The sequence below is a fragment of the Silurus meridionalis genome, chromosome 18, assembly GCF_014805685.1.
Source record: "Silurus meridionalis isolate SWU-2019-XX chromosome 18, ASM1480568v1, whole genome shotgun sequence".
Classification (NCBI taxonomy): Eukaryota; Metazoa; Chordata; class Actinopteri; order Siluriformes; family Siluridae; genus Silurus; species Silurus meridionalis.
Genome location: NC_060901.1, coordinates 6,038,513 through 6,064,676, shown reverse-complemented (window position 1 = coordinate 6,064,676; position 26,164 = coordinate 6,038,513). Strand labels below are relative to the sequence as shown.

The window sequence follows — 26,164 nt, the reverse complement described above, 5'->3', positions numbered from 1 at the left end:
GTGGCATTTCTTAACACTTAAAGTTCAAACTCAAAATCACTCAAATATGACTTTTAATGAACAAGATTATTTTTTATTAAATGTCAGATTTCCGAAAAAAAAAAAAAAAAAAAAAAACTCGTTTGAGGGAACGTGTGATCGTTTTGAAATGCCCGAGGCTTTCTAAAGAGCACATGCATTACAGGTGCTGTGGTTTAGACGTTAAAACAGCACACCATGCGAGTGTATGAAGGCTTCCTATGACGCTGCTGCAGCTGTTTCTATAGTAACAGCCTCCGATCTGCCGCTGCCTTGTTCTGTGCAAGTGACGTGGAGAGAACCGTCCCTGAAAAAGACGAGCGCACACACATACGGCTTTAGTAAAGCGATACACTACTGCAGAGCTTCTTCTGCAAGTTAGAACAATATTCCAACATGTGGACTTCACCTCTTCATTGTAACCACTGTGACGATATCATGCATCTCCTCTTTAGGTTGAAGGTCCCTAAGGACAATCTGCAGGAGACAATTTGAAAAAATGTATTATAAGAAGATGCAGCATTTACTACTTTGACCACAGCGATTGAACTGGTATGTTAGATTAGATTGTGCTGGTGTAGGAGACCTGTGCTAAAGGTTTGTTGGCCTGGAAGAGCTCCAAACACACTGAAGCCAGGCTGCCGGGACCCTGTAGGGTGTGCTGGCGACGGGCAGGGAGGGGCGTGCCGGATGGAAACAACACGGTGAAGATGTCCACCCCAGAGTCGTCCACTTCCTGCGAGATAAAAGATTAATCAAGTGAGTGAGCCTTGAAACAAGCAGCAGTCATGATGCACTATAGCGATTAAAAAATGTGTTTGGACACCTGACTTTTCCAGCCATATGCAGATCTTCTCCAAACCAGAAAGTTTGAGGCACACGCTTGTATATCCTAAGCAGCAATCTACGAAACCAAAACCTGTTCCAGCATTGTAAAGATGTATAGCTATGGTTTACATGGTTTGGAGTCTCTTTAATAAACTAATTTCTAATCCTGTCCATCGTCGTCACTCCCAACAAAAACCTCAACATCTTCAGCTCTGCTACCTCCAGCTCCACCTCCTGTCTTTTACTCAATGCCACTGTCTCTAAACCATACAACATCTCAGGTCTCACCACAGTCCTATAAACTTTCACTCTCACAGATACTCTTCTATCACAAATCACTCCTGCTATCACTCTTCTCCACCCACTCCACCCTGCCTGCACTCTTTTCTTCACTTCCCCAACACACTCTCCATTACTTTGCACTGTTGACCCCAGGTGCCTGAACTCCTCCACCTCTTCTCCCTGCAACCGCACCACTCCACTGCCCTCCCTCTCATTCACACACGTACTCTGTCTTACTCCTGCTAACTTTCATTCCCCTTCCCTCCAGCGTGTACCTCCACCTCTCCAGGCTCTTCTTAACCTGCTCCCTACTCTCACCACAAATAACTATCATTTGCAAACATCATAGTCCATGGAGACTCCTGTCTGACCTCGTCTGTCAACCTGTCCATCGCCACTGCAAACAAGAAAGGGCTCAGAGCTGATCCTTGATCCAGTCCCACCTTCACCTTAAACCAGTCTGTCGTTCCTACTGCACACTTCACTGCTGTCACACTGTCCTCACACATGTCCTGCACCACCCTCACATACAATACCACAACTCCGCTCTCCACCCTGTCGTACGCGTTCTCTAAATCCACAAACACAAAATGCAACTCCTTCTGACCTTCTCTACACTTAATCAACATTCACAAAGCAAATAATGCAACTGTGGAACTCTTCAACATGAAACCATACTGTTGCTCACAGATGGTCACCTCTTCTCTCAGCCTGGCTTCCACTACTCTTTCCCATAACTTCATGGTGTGACTGATCAACTTGAGTCCCCTGTAGTTACTGCAGGTCTGCACGGTATTTTTAAAGATCGGTACCAGCAAACCCCTTCTCCAATACTCAGGCAATTTCAGTTCCTAATTATTTACAGTAAAAAAAAATGTAAAGAAACTAATGGCTGTTCCAGTGAGTCATAGCCACTCGATGTTGTTGAGGAAATAGCGGAGGTAGATGGATTGGAAAAATTGTTTTCTCTTTATAGTTGAACTCCTACACAAGTGAGTGTTGGGGTAGCCAAAAAAACACACTAAAATAGCATAAGCACTCTTCATTTAAATGTGTTTTTTGGCTAAAATGTGAGCACTAAGTGTAGCCACACATCACAAATCCGTTTAATTTCTCCTTTAGTGTACTGCTCTGTTTATTTGTATCTGAACATGAGCATGAGGCACTAATGAGTCCAGAAGTCGAAAGCCACAATTTTTATTTTTATAGGAATAAACAAATTAAAAGAGAAAGTTCATCTTGAATATTAATTATTCTGCTCTTTTTCTAGGCCAGTCTTCATATTCAAGCAAATTTGTGATAAAGTGTTAAAGACTTAAGTCTCATCTCTTCCTTAAAAGCATGTGATCAAAAACACAGCTTTAGAACAGAAATCTTGACCTGTGCGCAAATATTCTACGATTCACTCATTATTGCTGTTAATTTTGTACAAAAATCAAGAAGAAGGTCTATTTTTCTCCTTTAACATCCTTATAATTTGTCTTTAACTGCTGGAGGATTCACAGAGTAAGAATTGAATTGTATGGTATAACCGTTTTCTGTACATATGACACTCCTGCATCCTAATCCACCAATGGTTCTAAATGATTGAATTATAAAACAAATAATTTGAAGAGATTTTCAAAAATCTCTCAGTCCAGACCTACATTTGAGTGCAGCATAACCACCTCTTTTTGCTCTCACCTTGACCAGGATGTCACTGGCACAGCAGTCCACAGTGATCGAGTCCTCACCCAAGTCCAGGCTGTCCTTGCCCACCAGGATTCCCGCCTGCATGGCTGCACCCACTGGGATCACCTCATCTGGAGGAATCGAACAGAGCAGCTCGACGTCCGGGAACAAATCTTTGATCATCTGCTGCAATTTGGGAATCCGTGCCGAGCCTCCGCTCAAGACCACCTGCAGTACAAGGAATTGGAGGTACAATGGAGGTGGTAGCTTAATGGTTAATGCATTTGACTTTGGATCTGAAAGTCAAGAGTTCAAATCCCAGTCACACCAAGCAGCCACTTCTGGGCTCCTGAGCAAGGCCCTTAATCCCATAGCTGCGCAGTGATGCATCACTCTGGTTAATGATGTCTGCCAAATGTCATAAATGAATTGCAGGGTTAGTGCTAAAACTCTGCATCTATGGGACCTTACACAGTGTACAGTGACCAAAAGACTGCAATTCAAAAACATCCACATTCATTGATTATAGAAAGTCTGTTGCATTGAAGCAGTGCTTTTCTTCCCTTTTTATTTTTTAAAGACGAATTATATTTAAAGAATCTTAGAATTTATTATAATGAAGCATATGAGGACATAAATCCACACAAAAGTCATACCCACGCACGCACACACACGGCTCCCCCTAGTGTTCATTACCTTGTTAACATCCGAGGTGGAAAGGTTGACTTGCTCCAGAAGTTTTCTGATTGGCTGCATGCTCTGACTGAACAGGTTGGAACAGATCAACTCGAAGCGTGCTCTGTGAAAACATGCAGCATTTCAATCTTTATAATATTTAGATATTTCACTGATGCAGAAGTACATGTAGGTAGCACAAGCGCTTACCTGGACACATTACATTCAAAGTCCATGCCATCATAGAGCGAGTCTACAAAGCAGTTAGAGCTGCCCAGTGTAGAGAGAGTGTGTTTAGCTAAATCAGCGCTGTTCATCAGCTTCATCATCGCCCTCGGGTTCCCACTTATATCATTCTTATGCAACCTGTAAAAGCACAAACACGCACAATAAGTTCCAGTACATATACAAATGCACACACTCAATATAAAGGAGTTGCACACCTACTTTTTGAACTCGCCGGCCAGATAGTTAGCCAGGGCCTGCGTGAAGCTCTCTCCTCCGGTGCTGTGGTCAGTGTGTGTGGCAAGCACTCTGTACATCCCGCTGTTCACCTCCAGAGCAGTCACACTCAGGGACGTGCCGCCCAGCTTATACACCAGCACGTGGCTAAGAAATAATCAACAACTAAGAAAAATGCTGCACATTTCTGCAAATACAGTGCATCCGGAAAGTATTTACAGCGCTTCACTTTTTCCAAATTTTATGTCACAGCCTTCTTACAAAATGGAATAATTTCATTACTTTCCTCAAAATTCTACCAACAATAGCCCATAATGACAACATGAAAGAAGTTCATTTGAAATCTCTGCAAATTTATTAAATAAATAAATAAATAAATCACATGTACATAAGTATTCACATCCTTTGCTCAATACTTTGTTGAAGCACCTTTGGCACCAATTACAGCCTCAAGTCTTTTTGAGTGTGATGCTACAAGCTTGGCACACCTATTTTTGGCAACCTCCAGGCGGGCTGTCATGTGCCTTTTACTGAGGAGTGGCTTCCGTCTGGCCACTCTACCATACACGCCTGATTGGTGGAGTGCTGCAGAGATGGTTGTTCTTCTAGAAGGTTCTCCTCTCTCCACAGACAAATGCTGGAGCTCTTTCAGAGTGACCGTTCGGGTCTTGGTCACCTCCCTGTCTAAGGCCGTTCTCGCCTGATCGCTCAGTTTGGCCGGGCGGCCCGCTCTGGGAAGAGTCCTGGTAGTTCCAAACTTTTTCCATTTCCGGATTATTGAGGCCACTGTGCTCATTGGGACCTTCAATGCTGCAGAAATTTTTCTGTACCCTTCCCCAGATCTGTGCCTCGATACAATCCTGTCCCGGACGTCTACAGACAATTCCTTGGACTTCATGGCTTGGTTTGTGCCCAGACATGCACTGTTAACTGTGGTACCTTATATAGACAGGTGTGTGCCTTTCCAAATCATGTCCAATCAACTGAATTTACCACAGGTGGACTCTGTAGAGAAATTTGAGACAATTAGCTTAGGCCAGCTTTACTTGGCATTAAAATAGCTTATGCCAATATAATCTTTAGATTTAGTATGAAAAACACTTTGCTTGGTTTTATCTAAGAGGAGACAGTTTGTCAGGGTGCAGGAAAAACAAATTATGTTTTTAAACTGGGAATCGGAACAGGAAAAAGAAGGGGGAAATCAACGTGACTTCCATTAAAGAAAGAGAAGTTTATGTTTTATGCGAATGAGGTAAATGAGACTTAAACTAAAGCAATATAACAAATCAAAGCTTACATAATAAGTCGAATCACCTGGGAGAATAATTTACTATTGCTAATAAGTTATTTGTTGGTTATTTTACAATTTGAGCTGCAAGGAGAAAAAGCCACCCTGCAAGTGTGTCTGCTCAGAGACTGCTCTGAATTCTGACATTAATATGCGATTCAGTCCAGGAGCTTAACTGGTCAGCTGAAATCCAAAACCTGAACTGGACCTTACAGGCTGCAGATGCCGACCGGTTATAGAATAAAAGGTAAGCAGACACCTGTTATACTCAAGCCTATGGGGGGACGGTTCCAGGGAGGGCAGAGGGAGTTGGCCCCCCGAGTTAAAGGATCTTGAGCATAAGGGTGGTGGGATAGTTGTTGGATGTGAAATACTTTCAGTCAGTAAAATGGCAGAGTTCCCACATGGTCTAGTAGCATTATGATACCAGAGGTTAAAACCTTGGAGTACGGGATCGAGTACCGGTTTGGGAAAGTACTTGAGTGTATGTGTAAGGGTGTGAAAGGTAGTCTCGTGGATATCATTATTCATAATGTAAAGAGCATGGCCTCGCGTTATACACCCAATAATAGTAACAAATAAGTAAATTCACGGCTTTAAAAACCCTGTCTTGCATATTAACACTGCACGCGTAATAGTGCAGTGCGCTCAGTTCGCACATGCTTGGAATAATGCACTACGCTAGTTGCGTACATGAGCTCCATATGCGCAGCTGCTTGTGCTTGTGGGGAGAAGGTGTGCATGTTATATTGCTAATATAACTTGACAAAGGGAATGAGAAGATTTCCATTTTGCTATCTCGCCAGCATGTGCATGTTATTTCCACACTAAATGCACAACGCAGTGTACAGTGCATCCAAGGAGAATTCACAGCGCTTCACTGTTTCCACATCTTACGTTACAGCCTTTTTCCAAAATGGATTAAATTCCTAATTTTCCTCAAAATTCTAAAAAACAAAACACCATTATGACAACGTGAAAAAGCTTGTTTGAAATCTTTGAAAAAAAAAAAAAAAAAGGAAAATATCACATGTACGCAAGTATTCACAGCCTTGCCATTACATTCAAAATTGAGCTCAGGTGCATCCGGTTTCCACTGATCATCCTTGAGAGAATGTCCCACAGTTAACAGCGCATGTCAGAGCACAAACCAAGCCATGAAGTCCAAGGAATTGTCTGTGGAGACAGGAGTGTATCAAGGCACAGATCTGGGGAAGGGTACAGAAAAATTCCCAAAAAAGGTTCCAATAAGCACCTGAAGGTCTCTCAGACCACTAGAAACAAAGATTGAACTCGGCCTGAATGCCAAGCGTCATGTGTGGAAAAAAAACAGGCACCGCTCATCACCTGGCCAATTCCATTCCTACAGTGAAGCATGGTGGTGGCAGCATCATGCTGTGGGGATGTTTTTCAGCAAGTCAGGATTGAGGGAAAGATGAATTCAGCAATGTACAGAGACATCCTTGTTAAAAACCTGCTCCAGAGCGCTCTGGACCATAGACTGGGGCGATGGTTCATTTCCAACATGACAATGACCCTAAGCACACAGCCAAGATAACACAGAAGTGGCTACGGGACGACTCTGTGAATGTCCTTGAGTGGCCCAGCCAGAGTCCAGACTTGAACCTGATTGAACATCTCTGGAGAAATTTGAAAATGGCTGTGCACCAATGCTCCCCATCTAACCTGATGGAGCTTGAGAGGTTCTGCAAAGAAGAATGGGAGAAACTGCCCAAAAAAAATATAGTTGTGCCAAGCTTGTAGCATCAAACTCAAAGACTTGAAGCTGTAATTGGTGCCAAAGGAGCTTCAACAAAGTATAGAACAAAGGCTGTGAATACTTATGTGCATGATGTTTTCCGGTTCTTTTTTATTTTTTAATAAATATGCAAAGATTTCAAACAAACCTTTTTCATGTCATTATGGGGTATTGTTTGAAGAATGTTGAGGAAAATAGTGAACTTAATCTGTTTTAGAATAAGGCTGTAACTAAAACATATGGAAAAAGTGAAGCGTTGTGAATACTTTCCAGATGCACTGCATCACCAGGCCGTAACAGCATCGGAACAAAAAATAAAATGAAATTGGTGTGTGTGTGTGTGTGTGTGTGTGTGTGTGTGTAGGGGACACGTGCTGGTATGCAAATGTGTGTGTGTGTTGCGAGCCCTTTCCCTGTGGGCATAAGCTGCCATGCGTGCAAATATATGTATACAAACACCCAACATCTATATGATATAAGGTGCAGTAACTGTAGATGTAATATGTAATATGTATACCGGTGTTACTATAAATAGTTAAAAAGAGAAGTGTAGAAGTGGTAGAATAAATGCTTAATTAATACTAATAATGATTAAATGATAAGTAAATGAAGCAAATAAAATTTTTATAAAATATAAATGTTGTTGTGTAACTCATTCAGACCATGAAATACAAACTAGTGGGCTAACACTAACAACAAAAGGGGTTAATAATAAAAGCTTGTTATTATGCATTGTGCATGTGAATTGCTCATTCAAAAGGAAAATATACAGACGAACGGTTTTTGATTTTAGGGGAGAAACATTCATTCTTGTAAAACTTATTTCTTAAGTAAATTATGTCGTATTATAGCTAGGTTATAATGTAAGCTCGGTTCTGCACATTTTTTTATATGTTAATTGCTGTATAACTTATGCCGAACATGTGAAATCAACCCACTGATTTTGGAAAAGTAGACAACTAAGTAAGTAATTAAGTAACCAAGCAAGTAAATAATTAAACAAAACAAAACAAAAAAATAAAATAAAAAAATACTGCATATACAAATGTTACCTCTTCTCTGTCTTATGTAGTCATTTGTTCTTTGTTCGCCTTTGGGCTCTGCTGTTCTGTGTTGGTTCTGTGGCACACAGAATTGTGGGTGTGGTAGATTTCTCTTTTGTCCGCCTCTTTAATAGGAGGAGAGACAGAAAGAGCTGACGTGTCCATGTGTGGGTGTGTGCTATGGCTGCTTGCTTGGAGGCGGGTATGGGACTTCTGTGGTGTGGTATGGTGTGTGTGTGTGTTTGTGTGTGTACGCGCACAGGTATGTGTAGTCCGAGCTGTGCTGGTTACTCAAAGTTTTTGCTGTTTATTGCTGTTTTTTCCCCTCTGGATATTCTTTTATATATTTTGAGAAATATACATCTGATAAAATCAATTAATTAAATTATGTTGATTAAATTAGCATAAACTTTACATATAAAATGTATGTGTATTTATATACATATAAAATGTATAAATGTATATACACATACATACGTCACCTTTTTCTAAAGTAAATACATTACTTATGGTGCATTCAATTTTTACCAGATGTTGGTAACAACCCATGCAATCCACACATGCAGAGAAATCATGTGAAATGACACAGGACAGAACACAAGAAAAAAGGGAGGTGAAAAAAAAGGCATGGAAAACCAAGACACTATGTGAAATTGATCAGTAATTAGAAAGCAATCCTGCCCCTCGTCAGTGCAAATTAATATCAGATGGTTCAATCCCAACTGATGGCCTACATACAGGTGTCCTATTACCAAGATGTCACAAAAGAAACATCAAATGATTGATCAAAAGAGTTCTCTGAAGACCATCGCAACCTTATTGTTGCAAAACATACTGATGGAATTGGTTACAGAGAAATTTCATAACTTCTGAATGTTCCAGTGAGCACTGTTAGAGCTATAATACAGAAGTGGAAAGAACATTTCACCATTAACTGGCCATGACCAGGTGCTCCTCACAAGATTTCTGAGTGAAAAGAATATCAGAAGAGTTGTCCAAGAACCAAGGACCACTTGTGGAGAGCTTCAGTAAAACCTGCAAATTAGCAGGTACAATTGTTTCAAAGAAAACAATAAGTAATGCATTCAACCGCCATGGTCTGTGTGCACGCTCACCACGCAAGACTTCATTTCTGAAGAAAAAGCATGTTGAAGCTCATTTAAAGTTTGCTGCACAACATTTGGACAAGCCTGTGGAATACTGGGAGAATATACTCTGGTCAGATGAGACCAGAATTGAACTCTTTGAATGCCATTATTCACACTATGTTTGGAGGACAAATGGCACTGCACATCAACCCAAAAACACCATACCAACAGTGAAGTTTAGAGGTGAGAACATCATGGTGTGGGGCTGTTTTTTAACATACAGTACTGGCAAACTTCATATAATTGAAGAAAGGATGAATGGAAAAATTTACAGAAACATTCTTGATAAAGATATGCTGCCATCTACCAGGATGATGAAGCTGAAACGAGGGTGAACATTTCAGCAAGACAACGATCCCAAACACACAGCCAAGGAAACTCAATTGTTTTCAGAGAAAGAAAGCTGATAGAATGGTCGAGCCAATCACCAGAATTAAATCCCATTGAAAATCTTAAAAAAGAACTAAAAACTAAAGTAGGGCCTCTTCATAGAAGCTTCACAGAACCTTCAATATTTAAAGAACGTGTGTGTGGAAGAATTAACCAAAGTCACCTGAGCAATGCGTGCAACTCCATACAGGAGGCGTCTTGAAGCCGCCATTACCAACAAAGGCTTTTTTTTTTTTTACACAAAGTATTAAAAACGTTTCAGTGTGTTCAATACTTTTTCCTCCCCTGTGTCATTTCATATTACACACAATTTATGGACATCTATGGTTTGATTTTTTTGTATGGTTGCATGGGTTGTTACCAACATCTGGAAAAAGTGTCAATAGCACCTTGGGGAATATTTACTGAGAAGAATGGTGACGTGTTCAATACTAATTCTACCCGCTGTATGTGCACGTATGTGTATATTTTATATATCACACACACACACACACACACACACACACACACACACACACACACACACACACACACACACACCATTATTATTATTATTAATTTATTAAGTTTACCCCAATACTGAAGTGCTCTTTTGCTAAAATTTTTAAGAGACCCCGTTTCACCTACATAAAACACAACAGAACCCATATACAATATCACATTCTTAAACTTCATCCTAGGAAAAAAAATAATTATGTATGCACTGACATACTGCTCAGGACTGACAACAACAACAATTGGGACAACTGAATAATAAGTTATTTGTTGGTGAAAGAGACAATAGACAATCTCCGAGTTCTGACAACTCCAGTCAAGTTTTAACAGCTCAAGGATCATGGCAAAGACTGTGAATACTTATGTACACGTGATTTATTTATTTTTGTTTTAATAAATGTGCAAAGATTTCAAACAAATGTCTTTCACATTGTTATTATAGGGTATTGTTTGCAGAATTTTGAGGAAAATAATTAATTCCATTTGGAAGAAGGCTGTAACATAAAATGTGGGGAAAAGTGAAAAGATGTGAATACTTTCCGGATGCACTGCATTTCATGCTGTTACACCCTCCATAGTGAGTACATGAAGCAGAAAACAAAGCTTTTGTTACTTTAGCATATGTTTATATTTTATGATTTATAAATATTAGGGGTGTAACTTTACACTTGATCATACCGAGGCAAATTTATATATGCTTTGTTTGGTGCATTTAACTGCACGCGGAGCATTGGGTTTCCTCATGGACCATTATTACTGGTGCACTACCCGCTAAATTCTGAAGTGCTTTGGACAGGTAAACACAGAATATGCTGCAAAATGAAAAATAAAGGAACAGGGAGAAAACAGTGACCTTGCTAACAAGCAAACAATACTCCAACTAAAATTCTTCCACAGTCACGGGAATATAGACCATGTACTTTATGCTACTAAATATATGGCATTATGAAAGCCATTTTCGTCTCCATTTTGTCGACATCACAGCTCTGCTGTACATCATGACTGATCAGGAGTATAATAGGTGTTTATTTATTTTCCGTAAAGCAGCTTTGAGAACAGCCACAAGCTTAATATTAATTCTACAAAAAAGTCCTTGTGTGGGTCATTAATTGGTAATATGGGGAGTTTCTCTTTAAAGAACAAGCTCAGACACACTTACCTCTTCCCTGATGGAGAGTCTTGGCCGATGCCGTAGGCAAGGAGTGCTGCAGAGGGTTCGTGAATCAGACGAAGAACATTGAATCCGGCTCCTTCTGCAGCGTTCCTGAAACAAAAGTGCATCAGAAAGTGTCACGTGCAGTCACAACTACTACTTCAACACCTATTCAGATTAGAAGTCAACCGATTCATCGGTTTTGCCAATTAATTAAACGATAGTTTCTTGCGGAAGCACCTGCAAAAATCCATACAGACAGTTTTTCCAGGTTGACACAGTACGAGAGTGACCTCTAGAGGTGAATCATGGCGACTGCGTGCTGTTTTAATTTTGGATGGAACTGTTTTTATTTGTTGTGTTTTTGTATCAGTTTAAAAATCTTATTTTCCCCCTCAATATGTATTAATATATTCAGTAAGCACATATTAATGATTCAGTACTTTTTTTGTAATAAAGTACAATACTATTCTACATTGAGTGTTTTTTTTAATCCAGTATCCATTTGAAAAGTTATTAGTTGATTAATTTCATTATCAGCAAGTACGATCTATCTACTATCTATCATCTATCTACTAGCTATTATCTATCTACTAGCTATATTAGCTATCAGTAAAATAAACTATTGGCAGTTACCTCAATGCGTTTTTCTGCATCTCGCCAAACTCAAAAGGCACAGTGATGACTGCGTCTTTAACGTCAGAGCCCAACGCTGACTGGGCCGTCTCTGCACACACAACCACACATCTTTTAACAAACCACAGACGTTTTAACCAAATCAGAAAAGACATTTATTATTTTGGTTTATTTGCCATGTAGTTTGGTATTATATAGCACACACTTGGACAGAATTTTTTTTTAGAGCAGAAAATGTTGGCTGAAGGATACTTTGCTTTTATTCAATATAAATCAGTAAAAATGACCAAAGCACAAGAAACAAAGTAGCAAATACTGAGATTGCACAGCATTTCTGGAGCTCCAAGTTTGGATCAAATCGTGCTCTCAGACCCTGTGTTTTAACGCCTAAACCCTGTGCATGTGAACGCAAATTTCAAACTCCTGTAAGACTTTTGCTTGATCCTGACCAAAAGGTCGGCCCCCCCCCGAGAACACAGCATGGATGCCCGAGAGGGGTGTGGGCCAGGATGTGGGCCCTAACACGTTTTCCTCCAGGACTCACGGCAGGGGACTAACGACCCCGCAACCCCCCTTTCGAGAACCAGAACATTTCCTGGAATACAGTAGGCTCCCCGGAGAGCTACCCTTGGTCTTGACCACCACATCTCCATACAAATGGTGGATCTGCAGACAAGTGTCTGACCCCTCTTCCCCTCCTTTTCCTGTTACATCCTCAACACAGAACATTCTACAGCACACCGGATGATTATGTGTAAGAAAGGTCATATCACATGTAAATAACGACAGAAAATGTTCATGTTTCATTTCTTTACAAAGGTTTATCGCGACTGGTACACAGGTCCCATTCCCACAGCAATAGAACAAATAATAAAAAAAGGTTTTAATAAAGTTAAAGAAAACATAACTCTATACAAGGGGCGTGCCCCACTACAGATGTATACAGGCGAGGTGCCTCCCACAGGTCTGTAAGAACCAATCAATGCAAACTTCCATGACTAAATAATGTTTACATAATGCTTACTCTATCTGGGTATTTAAGGAGAACTGACCAACAATTCAGGGAATCTGTAAACAGATATCCCGCACGATTACTGTGTGTCGTCTCGTATCAGGTATGAAAGGTTTTGTATTTCCTGTTTAAATGTAAATACTATTGGTTTGTATTTATGTTATATTTTAATTGAACTATAAATTGGCTTTGAATTGTGATTTTCTTACCTGGTTAATAAATTGTTATGTTTGATTTTATTCTGTGTTGCTCGGTAAATGTTGACACTGCAAGTAATAACGTTGCATCCGCAGTTACCGTAAGGACTGGAAATCAGGCTAGGATCGGCCTAAATCCCAGTTAGATAGTAAATATCAACTGAGGATTTTAGAGATACGACTAGCACTTGGCGTTAGTTTAAGTGTACTTAGAAGCGTGGAGGCTAACAATATGTATTTCCGTTTAGAGTAACATTTCTAATCACTCTAAATAGGGTCAGCCTCAACCTCTGATTATTTCAATATTATTCTATTAATTATCTGTGGTTAGAAATAATTATTGTAATAATTAAGTGTCACCTCTAAGGGGACTAAATAAAGTATGTTTAAAGTTGAGCACGCAGAGAGCGGCCGCTTAAGCATATAGTCCAACCTCTGGCAGCGACCAATACTGATTCGCTTATGACCGTTGACCAGTATGTTAATTATAGGGCCCATACTAGGATCTTGTGCGACTGTGTGAACCGAATGAACGAGTGTAATGCCAGAGCCTAATCAGAATAACTAGACAAACATCCATCAAAATTATACTATTAGTAAAATAACAACCTATGCAAATATTTATTGTTTTATCTAAATGGAGTCAGATAAAAGGTCAATAACAAAAATGAAATAATACATGAATCCAAATCTTATTATCTAATGTGAAAGGAAAGATTAGAACGCGCGAGAATCCTTCGCCACGCCTCTGGAAACCGTCGTTGGACCAGTGGGTGGTTCCCCGCCTTACACTCCTCTTGACTTACCTTTCATCTTGTGGAAAACCAATTTGGCCACGTCTTCAGGAGACACGTACTTGGTCGTTTCCCCAGTGTCGAGTTCATACAATGGCAAATCCCCTTTGTTGACGATCTAAAGTTATGAGGAAGACCACCAACAAAGAATATAAAACATAAGATCTTTGGTGTCAATTTTTTCCCCCAATAACCAGGCATTTATTTCTTGTAAGAACCTGTTCTTTAATAATACAAAAGTCTAAATAACCAGAAATATACTTACTGTGCATTTACTTTCATTTATGTGTGCCTGAGCCTCTGGGTCATCGTAGCTGAGGGAAGATGTTTAAACTAATTTAATCCTTACATATTTATTAGGATCTCAAAAGATAAGAAATTGTGTCAGGAGAAATCACAAAAAAAGGCATTTATGACACCTAATGCACTTAGTTTAGGTCACATTCTTTTGTTGTTGTAATATCGGAGCCAATTGTACATTCATTGGAGAGTGGGATTTATGGTAGCAAGCCGTTTAGAAGAAATGTATAATTAGATGCTTTAACAAATGTCATCTGTCAATAAGCTTCGCGCAGTGATTCGACTGGCGGGGATGGGGAGGGGGAGGGTGTGTGTGTGTGTGTGTGGGGGGGACGCGAGACGTACCGTCTGCCCAGAATCTGCTTCACTTTCACCACAGTATTCACAGCGTTCCTTATTCTGCCCTGCTTCGCCGCAATACCAACAATCTGTGGAAAAAGAACGGAAAGAAATTACTGCTGCGTGCTCATTATGTATCTCACTGCTGTCAAGAGTCAACAGAAAATAAAGATTTACAACAAAACAAAGGAAGAAATTTGATTAATTTTAGCAACACGTTATTATAAATGTAGACAAAATGCATATAATTATTAGGAAACGTAATTTAAAAAATTAAATAAATGAGATACGGTCCACTCCAGAATTACTGATAATAAGTAAATAAAAAGATGTATAAAAAATTTTGTATTAAAAAAAAAACCAAACAAACAAACTCAGATGCTAAAACATTGTTGTTTTTTTGTTTACTGCTGTGTTTGATTTAAGATTTGTGCTTTCCTTTTAACAAAACGTCACAGCTTGGTGAGATTTTTGGTGAGAGAAAGAAGGAGAGAGAGAAGGAAAGAGAAAAGAAAGAAAGCGAGAGAAGAAAGAAAGCGAGAGAAGAAAGAAAGCGAGAGAAGAAAGAAAGCGAGAGAAGAAAGAAAGAAAGAAAGAAAGAAAGACCAAAAGCCCTGATATCGATATCAGGACCAAAACCAGAATAAAGCACTGGACTGGTACCAATTAAAATACACATTTGATCCAATCGTATGGTATCAAAAGTAGCCAAAGATCAGTCAAATCCTTTAGCAGACATGGAAGCTATTGGTGTTGCTTGTGACTTACATTGTTTAGCTAAAAGTGTGCAAACACCCAACTGTTACACCCAAAACTGGCTGCTAAACATCTGAACCCCATGGACATTCTGTGAAGGACTTTCACTAAATCTTAAAACTGTGTTGGTTTATATGAGCGACAATGAGTATTATTAATAGCAGGCACTGGTGTTGAGTGGGGAAGTCTGGAGGTTGAGTCAACTGATCATGGGGTTGAGGACACACTATGCCTTTATAGAGCTCACATTGTGCACAAAAAGCTTGGGACCTCTTAAATTGTAATGAAAGGAAAAAAAAAAAAAATCCCAGAATCCCAAATAATGAGGGGTTCTACTTGGAGTCAGGTTCCTCTCAAGGTTTCTTCCTAATATCACCTTAGGGTGTTTTTCCATTGGCATCACTGCATCTAGCTGGTTCATTAAGAATAAACTTATGAAATTAAATATATATCTCCTCAATCTATATATTTCTCTAATGCTGCCTGTGACAATGTCCACTGTTTAAGAATTAGACAAGAAAATGGTGATTGTGCAATATCTAGAGGTCTAATTTATAGGGCACGTGCAAAGATTTACAGCATTTTGGCAGACTATCAGAATAGATTCTAATACCGGTTCATTAGTACATAGACTAAGACTAAAAACCATACACACTGTTTAAAAGGTGTCTTGTTCAGCTCTTGATTCCACCTCTACAGAACTGGTACACTTAAGCCCTGAAGCGAGTAGCTAGGATTGTGCTTGACCCCTCTTTACCCTGACAAAAACTTTTTGAGTCAATCCCTCAGACAGTAGGCTGCAAAAATTGTTTCTTTCCAACCACAACTGACCTCATCAACAATATCAAGGACCCACCATAATCTCATATCTACCTCCGTAAACACTACATTGTAAACCTCACACTGTGCTTTCATATGCATTACCGTAATTTCCGGACTATCAAGCGCACCCTTATATAAGCCGCACCCACTGAATTTGACAAAGATTTTTATTATGAACATAAATAACCCGAACCTGTCTATAAGCCGCAGGTGTCTACATCGAAACTAATGAACAGGTGAAATATGTTGTGGCTCCTTTAAGAGCAGAGCGGCATTTTGGGAATAGCCTGCCGCCGCATTTTTCCACTATTACTGCATGTGTGCAAGACCAAGGATTATGTCCTTATTATTTTCTGATGCTCATTTCTAAGTTTCTTTGACTAACCCATAACGCTGTTGCCAAGAAAAATAAAAAAGCACGAGTTTTGGAAACCTGTCTGTGCTTATATGATTTCTGTTGCAACTGGAGTTAGCGAGCTCTCCCTTCACCCAGACTCAACACGTTACAACGGCTTGTATCTAAACAGTAGCCTACCAAGAAAGTCATTGTTCACTGTCTTCCTCCTTCCTTTCACAACTATTTCTCTCGAGAGTTTATCTTTTGGCATCGTCGTGCGTTTAAAAATCACAAAATGTATTATATTTAATATATTATGAAGACTACTGTTTTGCAAACCTGCAACTTTGTTTTCATAAATGTATTGATTTTTTTCTTTTATTGATAGCACCAGCACATGAAAAATTTCTTGTACCCATAATACAGGTCAATAAAGAAGATTCTGATGTTGGCCAAACCTGCTACAATTGAAACTAGACAAAAAATATATATTAGTTTATTACTTTATTATATTTTCCTAGTTTTCCTTTTTATTATGAAGACAATTGTTTTGCAAAGCTGCAAATTTGTTTTCATAAATGTATTAAATTTTATTTTTTTATTTTTATAGAACCAGCACACCATGACAAATTATTTGTACTCATAATACATTGCAATAAAAAGATTCTGATGTTGGCTAAAACTGCTACAAATGAAAGAACCTTTTGAAACTAGACAGAAAAATATATATTAGTTTATTAATTTATTATATTTTCCCCAGCTTTTCTTTTTATTATGAAGACTACTGTTTTGCAAAACTGCACCTTTGTTTTCATAAATTTATTATTATTTTTTTATAGCACCAGCACACCATGAAAATTTCCTTATACCATAATACATGGCAATAAAGAAGATTCTGATGTTGGCCAAACCTGTTACAATTAAAAGAACTTTCCCAAACTAGACAAAAGAAAAGAAAATCATTTGTCATTTCCTGATTCCCTACAATGATAAGAAGGTGGCAGTCTTTTACACAGATGTGTGTATCAGGAGATATACTGAATTACTTTGTATTGTAGATGATGTATCTTTTACCTGTTCAGTTTCTCTGTACGCCACAACAGCTGGAGTGACTCGATCTCCTGCGTCATTGGCCACCACATCTGCCCTTCCATCCTGAGACAGATACAAACACAATCTAATAATACTGAAACAAATCCAGCTCAACTTTATACTGTATTTCACTGATTATGAGCAATAGATCCTGATCTGCACTGAGAACAAGGCTGGGATCCTTCATAGTCTACTAGATGATCACAAATAAATAAAAGAAAATGAACAAGCAACATGAAATAAAACATACTCCAGGTTTTGAGATTCTTCTAAATAACTCGTTGGGACCAATTATATAAACAATGTACCTTAAATACTGCAACACACGCACACGTGTATCCAAAATGCACGCCGATAGCTGCCATGTTTGCCACTAAAAAAAAAAAAAAAGCCGGAAGCCGGTTCTCGTGAAGAAAAAAAAGTAGGCGGGTCTCTGTTTTAACCAATCACAGACGAGTACACAGAGGCGGGCCGATCCTTCTTGACCAATATTAGAGAGGTATATTAATTTTCAATTAAATAAAATACATCGTAAAAAATGCACTCACTGTAACAAATGTGCACAAAGAATGTAATTATTGATATTTTGGCGCTTTTATTATTTAAATAGGGTTAGTGTTTTGGAGCTTAGCGATTAAGGAGTGATTGACAGCGCCGCCAGCCAATTAGATTGCAGAGAAACGGGCACGCGCTCGAATCCAATAAGCGAGCAGCGCCAATTTTAGAACGCGCGGATGGAGAAGGGAAATAAAGTGCGTCAGTGTTGAAATAAGCGCAAAGTAAATATGCATTTAAACACCGCCACTGCTGTGGTCTGTCTTTTATGCGCTGTTCTGGCAGTTGCAGATTCAGAAACGTGTGAAGGTGAGGGACGGCCTTTTCTCAGGTCTCTGAGCGCGTGTTGTGTTTCTGCGTGTAAAAATAGAAGCATGACTGTGACAGCAAATCCTGTGGAGTGCATGGAGTGGGAAAGGAAAAGCATGCTGGAAGTGTGAAAAGTAGAACATCAGTGGAGTGAAATAAAACGAAGGAAACAATGAATGACGTTTAAAAGGAAAAACGTCCAAGCATGCATGAAGTGCGAAAGAAAAACGTGCTCGTATTAACAGACTGGAGGAGTTCCATTAAAAAATGATAAAGTTGTGTATATCATAAATGTCTACAATTATTCAGTAATTCAGTAACTATCTTTAAACATGTAATGAGTATTTGGGAAAATTGCTTTGCCTGCACACACTTCACCAAACACCACAATAGAGAGTGCATTACTTTTGCACGCGTGGAAAAAACAGACCCCCTGCCAGCTTGTCTCAAATGCAAATGATCATGAATAATCACTAAATACGAAAATACATTTATGACATCAACTGGCTACATTACAGCTACACTGGCCTTTTTTTTGCGTTGCTACTTTTCCTGACCAGATTTGGGATTGATAGATTTAAACTCAAATTAACTCAAAATAGTTTAAAACAATGGGTGTAAAAAAAAAAAAAAGTAATGGATCTCAGTTATTGGCCACTGAAAAATAAGTGATGATTGGTCTTTGGGAAATATGGACATTAGTTATTGGTTATTGGGAAAAAAATAGTGATCAGTGATTGGTCATTGGAAAATGTCATCGTTGAATGGTCATTGTAAACAATAGTGATCAGTGATTGGTCATCCGAGAAGATAGGCCAAAGCAAGTGCAACTAAGTCAGGCTTCACACATTGGTGTTTAGGAGCTTAACCTACTCTCAACTCATTTAATTAGTGCAGAGCAGTTGCTAACATCTTATATAAATTGCAGCATACACTATATAGCCAAAAAGCTTGTAGGCCATGACACATACACATATTGCACCTCAAGTTTCCACACACAACATCAGTGCCTGTCTCACTAATGCTTCTAATGTTCAGCAAACACATATGGTGTGAAGGGTAAAAATAAATATATATATATATATATATATATATATATATATATATATATATATATATATATATATATATACCAAAGCTGGCAACAATGCTTGCTTCTTGTTAAGCAGAGTAAAAAACATTTTGAACCTGATCTGGCCAAAAGAAAATTGTTCACTGGTCCAATGTACTCTTGGTTTGTCAATTTAACCCTGGCAGTCTCGTTAGATCAGACCCACACACTGCACAAAATACATATTAATGAAATGCCTTGCAAAGACACATTTGGGATGTATTCGAGAGGTGGGAGGAAATCAGAAAACCTGTAAAAACTTTGAGAAAACATGCAGAAAAGCTCCACACAGAAGTGAATAGTTGCTGAGGCAGCAACACTACATTCTGCACCACTGGCAACCTTAATAATGAAACAGAAACTTTGGAGGATGGGATTAAAATTTTTAGCTTCCCTATTTGACTGAACAGCGAGAACAATCCTGCATGAAAGAATAGGTGAAAAACATCTACAAAATGTGAAGAAAAGAATGGTTAGTTCGTTGGTTGAATAGAGTTTATATTAGGTGCAAAAGAAGAGAAAAAAAACGTAATAGAATTATCTGATAGATTTAAAAGTGCAAAAAGTCTAATAAATCATAAATAAAAACAACTAATTATCTCTTCATCATGGCATCTTTTAGTGGGTGGGATATATTAGGCGGCAAGTGAACATTTTGTCTTTAAAGTTGTCGTGTTATATGCAGAAAAAATGGGCAAGTGTAAGGATTTAAGCGAGTTTGACAAGGGTAAAATTGTGACAGCTAGACGACTGGATCAGAGCATCTACAAAACTGCAGCAGACTGGGATGTTCCCAGTCTGCAGTGGCCAGTGTCTATCAAAATTGGTCCAAGGACCAAACAGTGGTGTACCAGCAACAGGGTCATGAGTGGCCAAGGCTCAATGATGCACGTGGGGAGCGAAGGCTGGCCCGTGTGGTCCGATCTAACAGACGAGCTCACATTGCTGAAGAAGTTAAATGCTGATAATGTTTGACAGGTTAAAACATTTGACATGTTTTAGCAAAAAGTTATGCCTGGCTGGTGTATGTAAAAGTATATACATATTTGTTTCAGCCGAATTTTTCCAAATGAAGCCCAGAACTAAGTTCATTGTTGAATGGAAGTGCAAGAATCACATTACACACTCTCTCTGATAATCAAAATAATTTTAGCTTTATATATGCGGTATATATATGTGTGTGTGTGTGTGTGTGTGTGTGTGTGTGTGTGTGTGTGGTATACAGTGTGTGTGGGATTTTTAGAGCGTCTCTACAGGTCCTTGGTGGTCACTCACAAGGAACTGTCCTCAGCACTTGTAGAGGAGGAGCTTATGAAAGCATGTGCTGAAGCTACAGGAAAAGAGAACCGATTGGTAAAACACACACACACACACACACACACACACACACACACACACACAGTACACAGCCCAAGGGTTTGGAACCCCAGTGTTCCAAAAGGTCATAAAGAATGTATCAATATAAAATCTTCTAAAATAATTTATTAATAATAATAATAAAATATTTCAATATTATTGGAACAGCAAGAACAATTCCATTGTTTTTGCTATACAGTGAAGACATTTGTATTGTATTCACATTTTTATCATTTGAAAATTGGTTCAAACAAAAAAGGTGCCATGTTTAAAATGTTGACGTTGTTGAACATATCAGGAAATGGAAGCTGAATTTCTGATCTATGCCTTCAGCATATAGCAAAAGAAAGAAAGAAAGAATTTGGCCTTTCTGTTTATTCTTATACTTTTTGAGAACACTGTAGATCTTTCTTCCCCATGAAACTGAAATCATTTATTATACTTCAGTACAACCAAAAATCCTACTAGAATATTCATGTAATTGCTTAAAAGAACACTGTAACTCATTTATATTTATGAGAAGCCTTTAAACAGTAGTTTGTAGTCAATTCATGTTTTATTAGATATTTTAGAGTTTTGGAGGCGAAAATGTTTTTTTGCTGCATATCAACTTGTTCCTTTTAAAATCATTACAGAAACATAATAAAAAAGTAGATTTAGTATAAAAAAATTTGTCCAATTGAATGATGTTAATACAAGTTCTTTTTTAAGGTCTTGTTTTCTTTCTCTGTTTATCTGAATGTGATTCACTTAGTGTTATTACCTCGGAGCCTCCAGTGACGCAGCAGCGAAAGTGACAGGTGAGGTGAGTCGCCCTCTCAGTGCGCATGTCCCAGTGCAGAAGATTTGCCAACGACTCCAGCACAGAGACCAGCAGATCTGTGAACTCCAATATGGTAAGTGCCAAGAAATTATATTGTATCACAATCCCTCAGTGTTTGTTAGATAAATCAGTGTTTAGTATTTATTAGTATAGTAAAGCGAAATTATTTTTTTTATTCCGAAAATGTGTTTGTCAGACTTGAGGTTCAAACCAGTGATGTAGTGATAGTCAGACCCTCTCAGAATGAGATACATGGAAGTATGAAAATCAAAGCTTCAGAAAGAGAAGATCCGATGTTTATTTGAAAACCAAAAAATACAAAAATAAGGGGGGAAAAAACTAATAAATCAAGGAGTCCAAAGTCCAGAAATGAACATTTACATTTCTGCAACATGTAAAAAAATATTTTACAAAAACCCCCACAAAAAAAACATAAACAGAGCAAAAACTTACAAATGGTAACACCAGACAAGTCTGGAAAGCAAACGCAAAAGGTAGGCCACACACATCCATTAACCAAGCAAGGAATCGAAACATAGAGGGAAATTAAATACACAATGGGGGATTGAACTCAGGTGGAAAGAATAAGCACTCGAGGAAGAAACAAAGAAACACATTGATAAAAAAAAGGACAACAAAGACAAAAAAAGACAGTGTTGGATTCAGAAGAAAAGGGTTAAAACTTTATTGATATGATTTTCCTTTTGAAGTTTATCACTGCATATAACGAAATCCTTTACACATATGTCATAACTCAGATATAATCACCTGAGCCTCAGACTTGCAGCCTCAGAATCACCATTTCTACATAGTGTAATAAAGCAGTTTCATAAAAATAACAGAATAACAATTTATTTAATCGTCTGAATGATTTCTAACGCCCACTGCTCACTGTATGAGTCTGAGTCACACCAAGCTATATGTAAAGAAGGAAACTTTCACACATTTTTATAGATTGTCAGACGATGGATAAATAATCAATAATCGAGCACTTTGAGGTGAGGATGCCTGATGATTTAACAATCGATGCCAAACTGGCATCTATACGTTTCCGTTATGTTGCGTTTTTTACCTTGAATTACCACAGATTATTGGACAGTCTGGTGTCAGATACAAACTGATGTATAAGAGGCACAAATTAAACGTTTTAATTAAATCCTCATTCAATTTTATTTTATTTATTTTATTATATATTCAGTTATTCCTATAGCACTTTTAAGAACAGTTTTACAGAAACTGTAAACTGTAAAACTGTAAATCTTGCATTATAGATCTCTAATAAGCAAGCCAAAGGTGACAGTGTTGATGGATAAAACCATTAAAAAGAACACAATGAAGAACCCAAATGGAACCCATTTATTTCTGGGTAACACCTTATAGTGGGATTATAAATCAAATTTCTCAGGGATGAGCAGAGAACAGTCTTCTGGCAACAAATCTGCAGTATACAGGTAATATTATCCACAGATACAATAATGAATCATGGGTATAAACTGTTTATGGGAAGTACAGATCTGTAAGCATTCCCATGTGGGACCATCTATAAAAGCAGGAAATTAGTCACAAGTTTTGAAGCTCTAAGCAGAAGTAGAGCATCCGGATTATTCAATCAAGTCCAGAAGTAAGATTTTTGTTTTTTTCTAAATTAAATATCGGGCGAGTCAGTTTGAGTCAGCAAGTATAAAACATTTGGGTTGTGTTATAGTGTTTTTTCAACCTGAAAGTTCTGATATGTACGCCAGTAAAAGACTTAAATCTGAACAAATCCCTTGACATCAATAGTGTGGAAATGAAAATGATGTGTAAGGAAATGCATATAATGTTTAGAAAATGCAAGCAGCAGTGAAGCTCCTCGATGGAGAAATGAACTTTTAGACATCTAGCAGGTGCCTGAGTATCTGTAACACCACAGACACCTCAAATAATCACAGCCAAAGATTTGCTGAAGGTTTAAAATGCCGATAATGAAGGTTTGTTAGCTTGATAGTCACATCTTGTTGGACTGTTGGATTTCTAATCAGATGTTTATGAGTTCAAATTCCAGCACCATTAAAATGCCACTGTTGGGCCTTTAAACAAAGCCCTTAACCTTCAATTGCTCAGTTGTGTAAATGATAATTGTAAGTTACCCTGGATAAGGGTGTTTGCAAAAAGCTGTACATGTGCAGTCTTCTTTAAGTGTGGCTATGTGTTTTGTCTGTTTTATCTATATATGGCTGCTGATTCACATAATCTAAGATTTTCTTTAATGTCGTCTTTAAAAAGCACACAAAAGAATAATGTATGATGCAGTGTAAAGAGAAAAGAAGATGCTGGCGAAGGAATGTTTCTCTCTGCTGAATACATTGTCTAATTGTTGTGGGATTATCAGAATAACACAATAGGCTGTAAGGTTATAATAAAATATAATAATATAAGTTAATATATAGTGTATGTAGCAAGTTGGGCCATATCATTCCACCCCAGTGTGGATTATTGTTGTATAACTCCACAGCCTGTCCTGTGTTATTCCCTATTCAAATGAATACCAGTCACAACCTGTAATTAATTCTTTAACATCCTAGCTTATTACTTCAGGTATTCATCATGAAGCATATTAATCAGTAATTACAGTAACGCTAATCAGATAGGTATATAATTAGGAACTGTACGTTTGGAGAAACTGAAAAATTCTGGGATCACTGGGTTCATCTCCTCTTCTTATACGGTACAAGAGTTTGCATTTCTCCAAACATGGTGGATTATGTGTATGTTCCAGAGCATCAAATGCTGGACTGGAGTCGAGCGACTCTGTCTAAGATGCGGGTGCTTGAGCTGAAGCGAGTGTTGGCCTCGTGGGGAGAAGAATGCCATGGATGCCTGGAAAAGACTGAATTGATCAATCTTATCCAGGAGGTGGCCCCCAAGCACAGCCCACCTCAGCCTGGGACACATTCGTCTGAACTCTGAGGGCCTCCTGGTGAAGCTCAATGCTGAGGACCTGCAGTGCAGATCTGAGAGGAATCTCCTTGTACTGCTCTGAGCTGATAAAACATTGTTATACATGAAGTTCTGTGTTGTGAGTGTTGCAATTTCAATCCTGAGATGGTTTCATTCAGCTGTAGAGCTTTAACAATATATGAAGCAGTTTCAGTGTATTGGATCTGAAGAACTGCTGACCGGTTTTCTGACCTGCATTTTCTTCATGAATAAAACAGAGGAAGCACTTGAGAGTATTACAATGTGCTAACTGCAGTGCTTATCGTTTAGCAGTGAATGTATTATTCTTGGTGTAATTTGCAGTGTGTATTTCTAACAACCAGAGGTGGAAAGTAATGAAGTACACATACTTTGTTACTGTACTTAATAGATTTTTTCCTGGTATCAGTACATCTTTTTACAAATATCTGTATTTTCTACCTGTTACATTTTCCAACCAGGCTAGTTACTTTTAGTTTTAATCTATTTTCAGCCCATCAACCTATTTCTTATCATTGTGCAGCTTTTTCAATCTACCACTGGCAATGGGAAAAGTACACACATCTATCACTTAAGTAGAAGTACAGATACTTTTGTTTTAAAAGACTTTGGTAAAAGTTGAAGTAGTGACTATACTTTTTCACTCAGGTTAAAGTAAAGAAGTACTTACGTAAAGTAAAGTAAATTACTACTAGATGTTTCAGTGTCACGCTGGTAACTGGACCTCACTTCATATTAATATATTAAAATAAAAGATTTAAACATTGTGTTGTCTAATTAATGTGTCCAGGCGGAACAACCACCGTATATAACACAATCAGATAAAAGATAATGATGACCATGTGATCAGGAATGTTTCTGTTCTCAGTCATGTTTACATCACTGACTCCCTCTGTCTCATCCACATTAACCCCAGACTTCTTGTTGCCTTCTGTCTTGCATGTTGTAGGTAGGTCGAAAAAGCCGCACATAGATTGAAACTAAAGTAACGAGCCTTGTTTAAAAATTTACCAGAAAAATCTACTTAAGTACAGTAAGAAAGTGTTTGTAATTCATTACTTAACACCTCTGCGCTACACAATGCCCCATTCTGAGAAACACCATTTCTACAATGAAGCATGATGATGATACTGTAGCATCATGTTGGTCTTCACCATTTATACTGATTTCACCGTAAGTATAGTTGTCTTTCCAACCCTGGTTTTTCTCCTCTTACAAACTCCTAATGTGCAATTTTTTGGGGGCTCAATTTCATTACTCACATTTTGCTTGTAATTAGCTTTGGAGGTTATGCATAAACTAAATGTGCTTTTTTTAATTGTTACGTGTACATTACAGCACAGTGAAATAATTTTTTCACATATCACAGGGATGTTAGGTAGCTGGGGTTAGAAAGCAAGGTCAGCTATAATACAGCCCCTGGAGCAGAGCATTAAGGGCCTTACACAAGGGCCCAAGAGTGGCAGCATGACAATACTCAGGCTTGAACCCCTGACTTGAACTCCTGCTTTCTGGGCCAGAAACTCCTGTGGGTTCTTCCATACTGAAAAAACTC

At 38.4% G+C, this 26,164-nt stretch overlaps 2 protein-coding genes across 2 annotated transcripts; one reads left to right on the top strand and one right to left on the bottom strand.

Annotated features, from left to right (window-relative positions):
• Positions 1-36: 36 nt before the first annotated feature.
• Positions 37-17,931, bottom strand: hspa14 (heat shock protein 14). Its single transcript, XM_046873239.1, has 14 exons — positions 17,806-17,931; positions 17,480-17,560; positions 14,497-14,579; positions 14,117-14,165; positions 13,864-13,969; positions 11,849-11,939; positions 11,219-11,323; positions 3,922-4,083; positions 3,685-3,840; positions 3,496-3,598; positions 2,812-3,027; positions 605-754; positions 428-495; positions 37-325 (listed from the first exon to the last, which is right to left on the bottom strand). The coding sequence occupies exons 1-14, from the start codon at positions 17,860-17,862 to the stop codon at positions 238-240; spliced, it is 1,515 nt and encodes a 504-aa protein (XP_046729195.1). The 5' UTR covers positions 17,863-17,931; the 3' UTR covers positions 37-237.
• A 270-nt stretch (positions 17,932-18,201) lies between these two features.
• cdnf (cerebral dopamine neurotrophic factor) lies at positions 18,202-24,861 on the top strand. Its single transcript, XM_046873861.1, has 4 exons — positions 18,202-18,361; positions 20,698-20,825; positions 21,583-21,724; positions 24,410-24,861. The coding sequence occupies exons 1-4, from the start codon at positions 18,283-18,285 to the stop codon at positions 24,598-24,600; spliced, it is 540 nt and encodes a 179-aa protein (XP_046729817.1). The 5' UTR covers positions 18,202-18,282; the 3' UTR covers positions 24,601-24,861.
• Positions 24,862-26,164: the final 1,303 nt, after the last annotated feature.

Excerpts from the sequence above, each read along its gene's own strand:
- hspa14 (XM_046873239.1), bottom strand. The coding sequence starts at position 17,862 with ATGGCAGCTATCGGCGTGCATTTTGGATACACGTGTGCGTGTGTTGCA. Across the intron at positions 14,580-17,479 it reads CGTACAGAGAAACTGAACAG|ATTGTTGGTATTGCGGCGAA; the intron begins GTAAAAGATACA and ends CTTTTTCCACAG. Across the intron at positions 326-427 it reads ACAGTGGTTACAATGAAGAG|GGACGGTTCTCTCCACGTCA; the intron begins GTGAAGTCCACA and ends CGTCTTTTTCAG.
- cdnf (XM_046873861.1), top strand. The coding sequence starts at position 18,283 with ATGCATTTAAACACCGCCACTGCTGTGGTCTGTCTTTTATGCGCTGTT. Across the intron at positions 18,362-20,697 it reads AGATTCAGAAACGTGTGAAG|TGTGTGTGGGATTTTTAGAG; the intron begins GTGAGGGACGGC and ends TGTGGTATACAG. Across the intron at positions 21,725-24,409 it reads GATCTGTGAACTCCAATATG|AGCATCAAATGCTGGACTGG; the intron begins GTAAGTGCCAAG and ends TGTATGTTCCAG.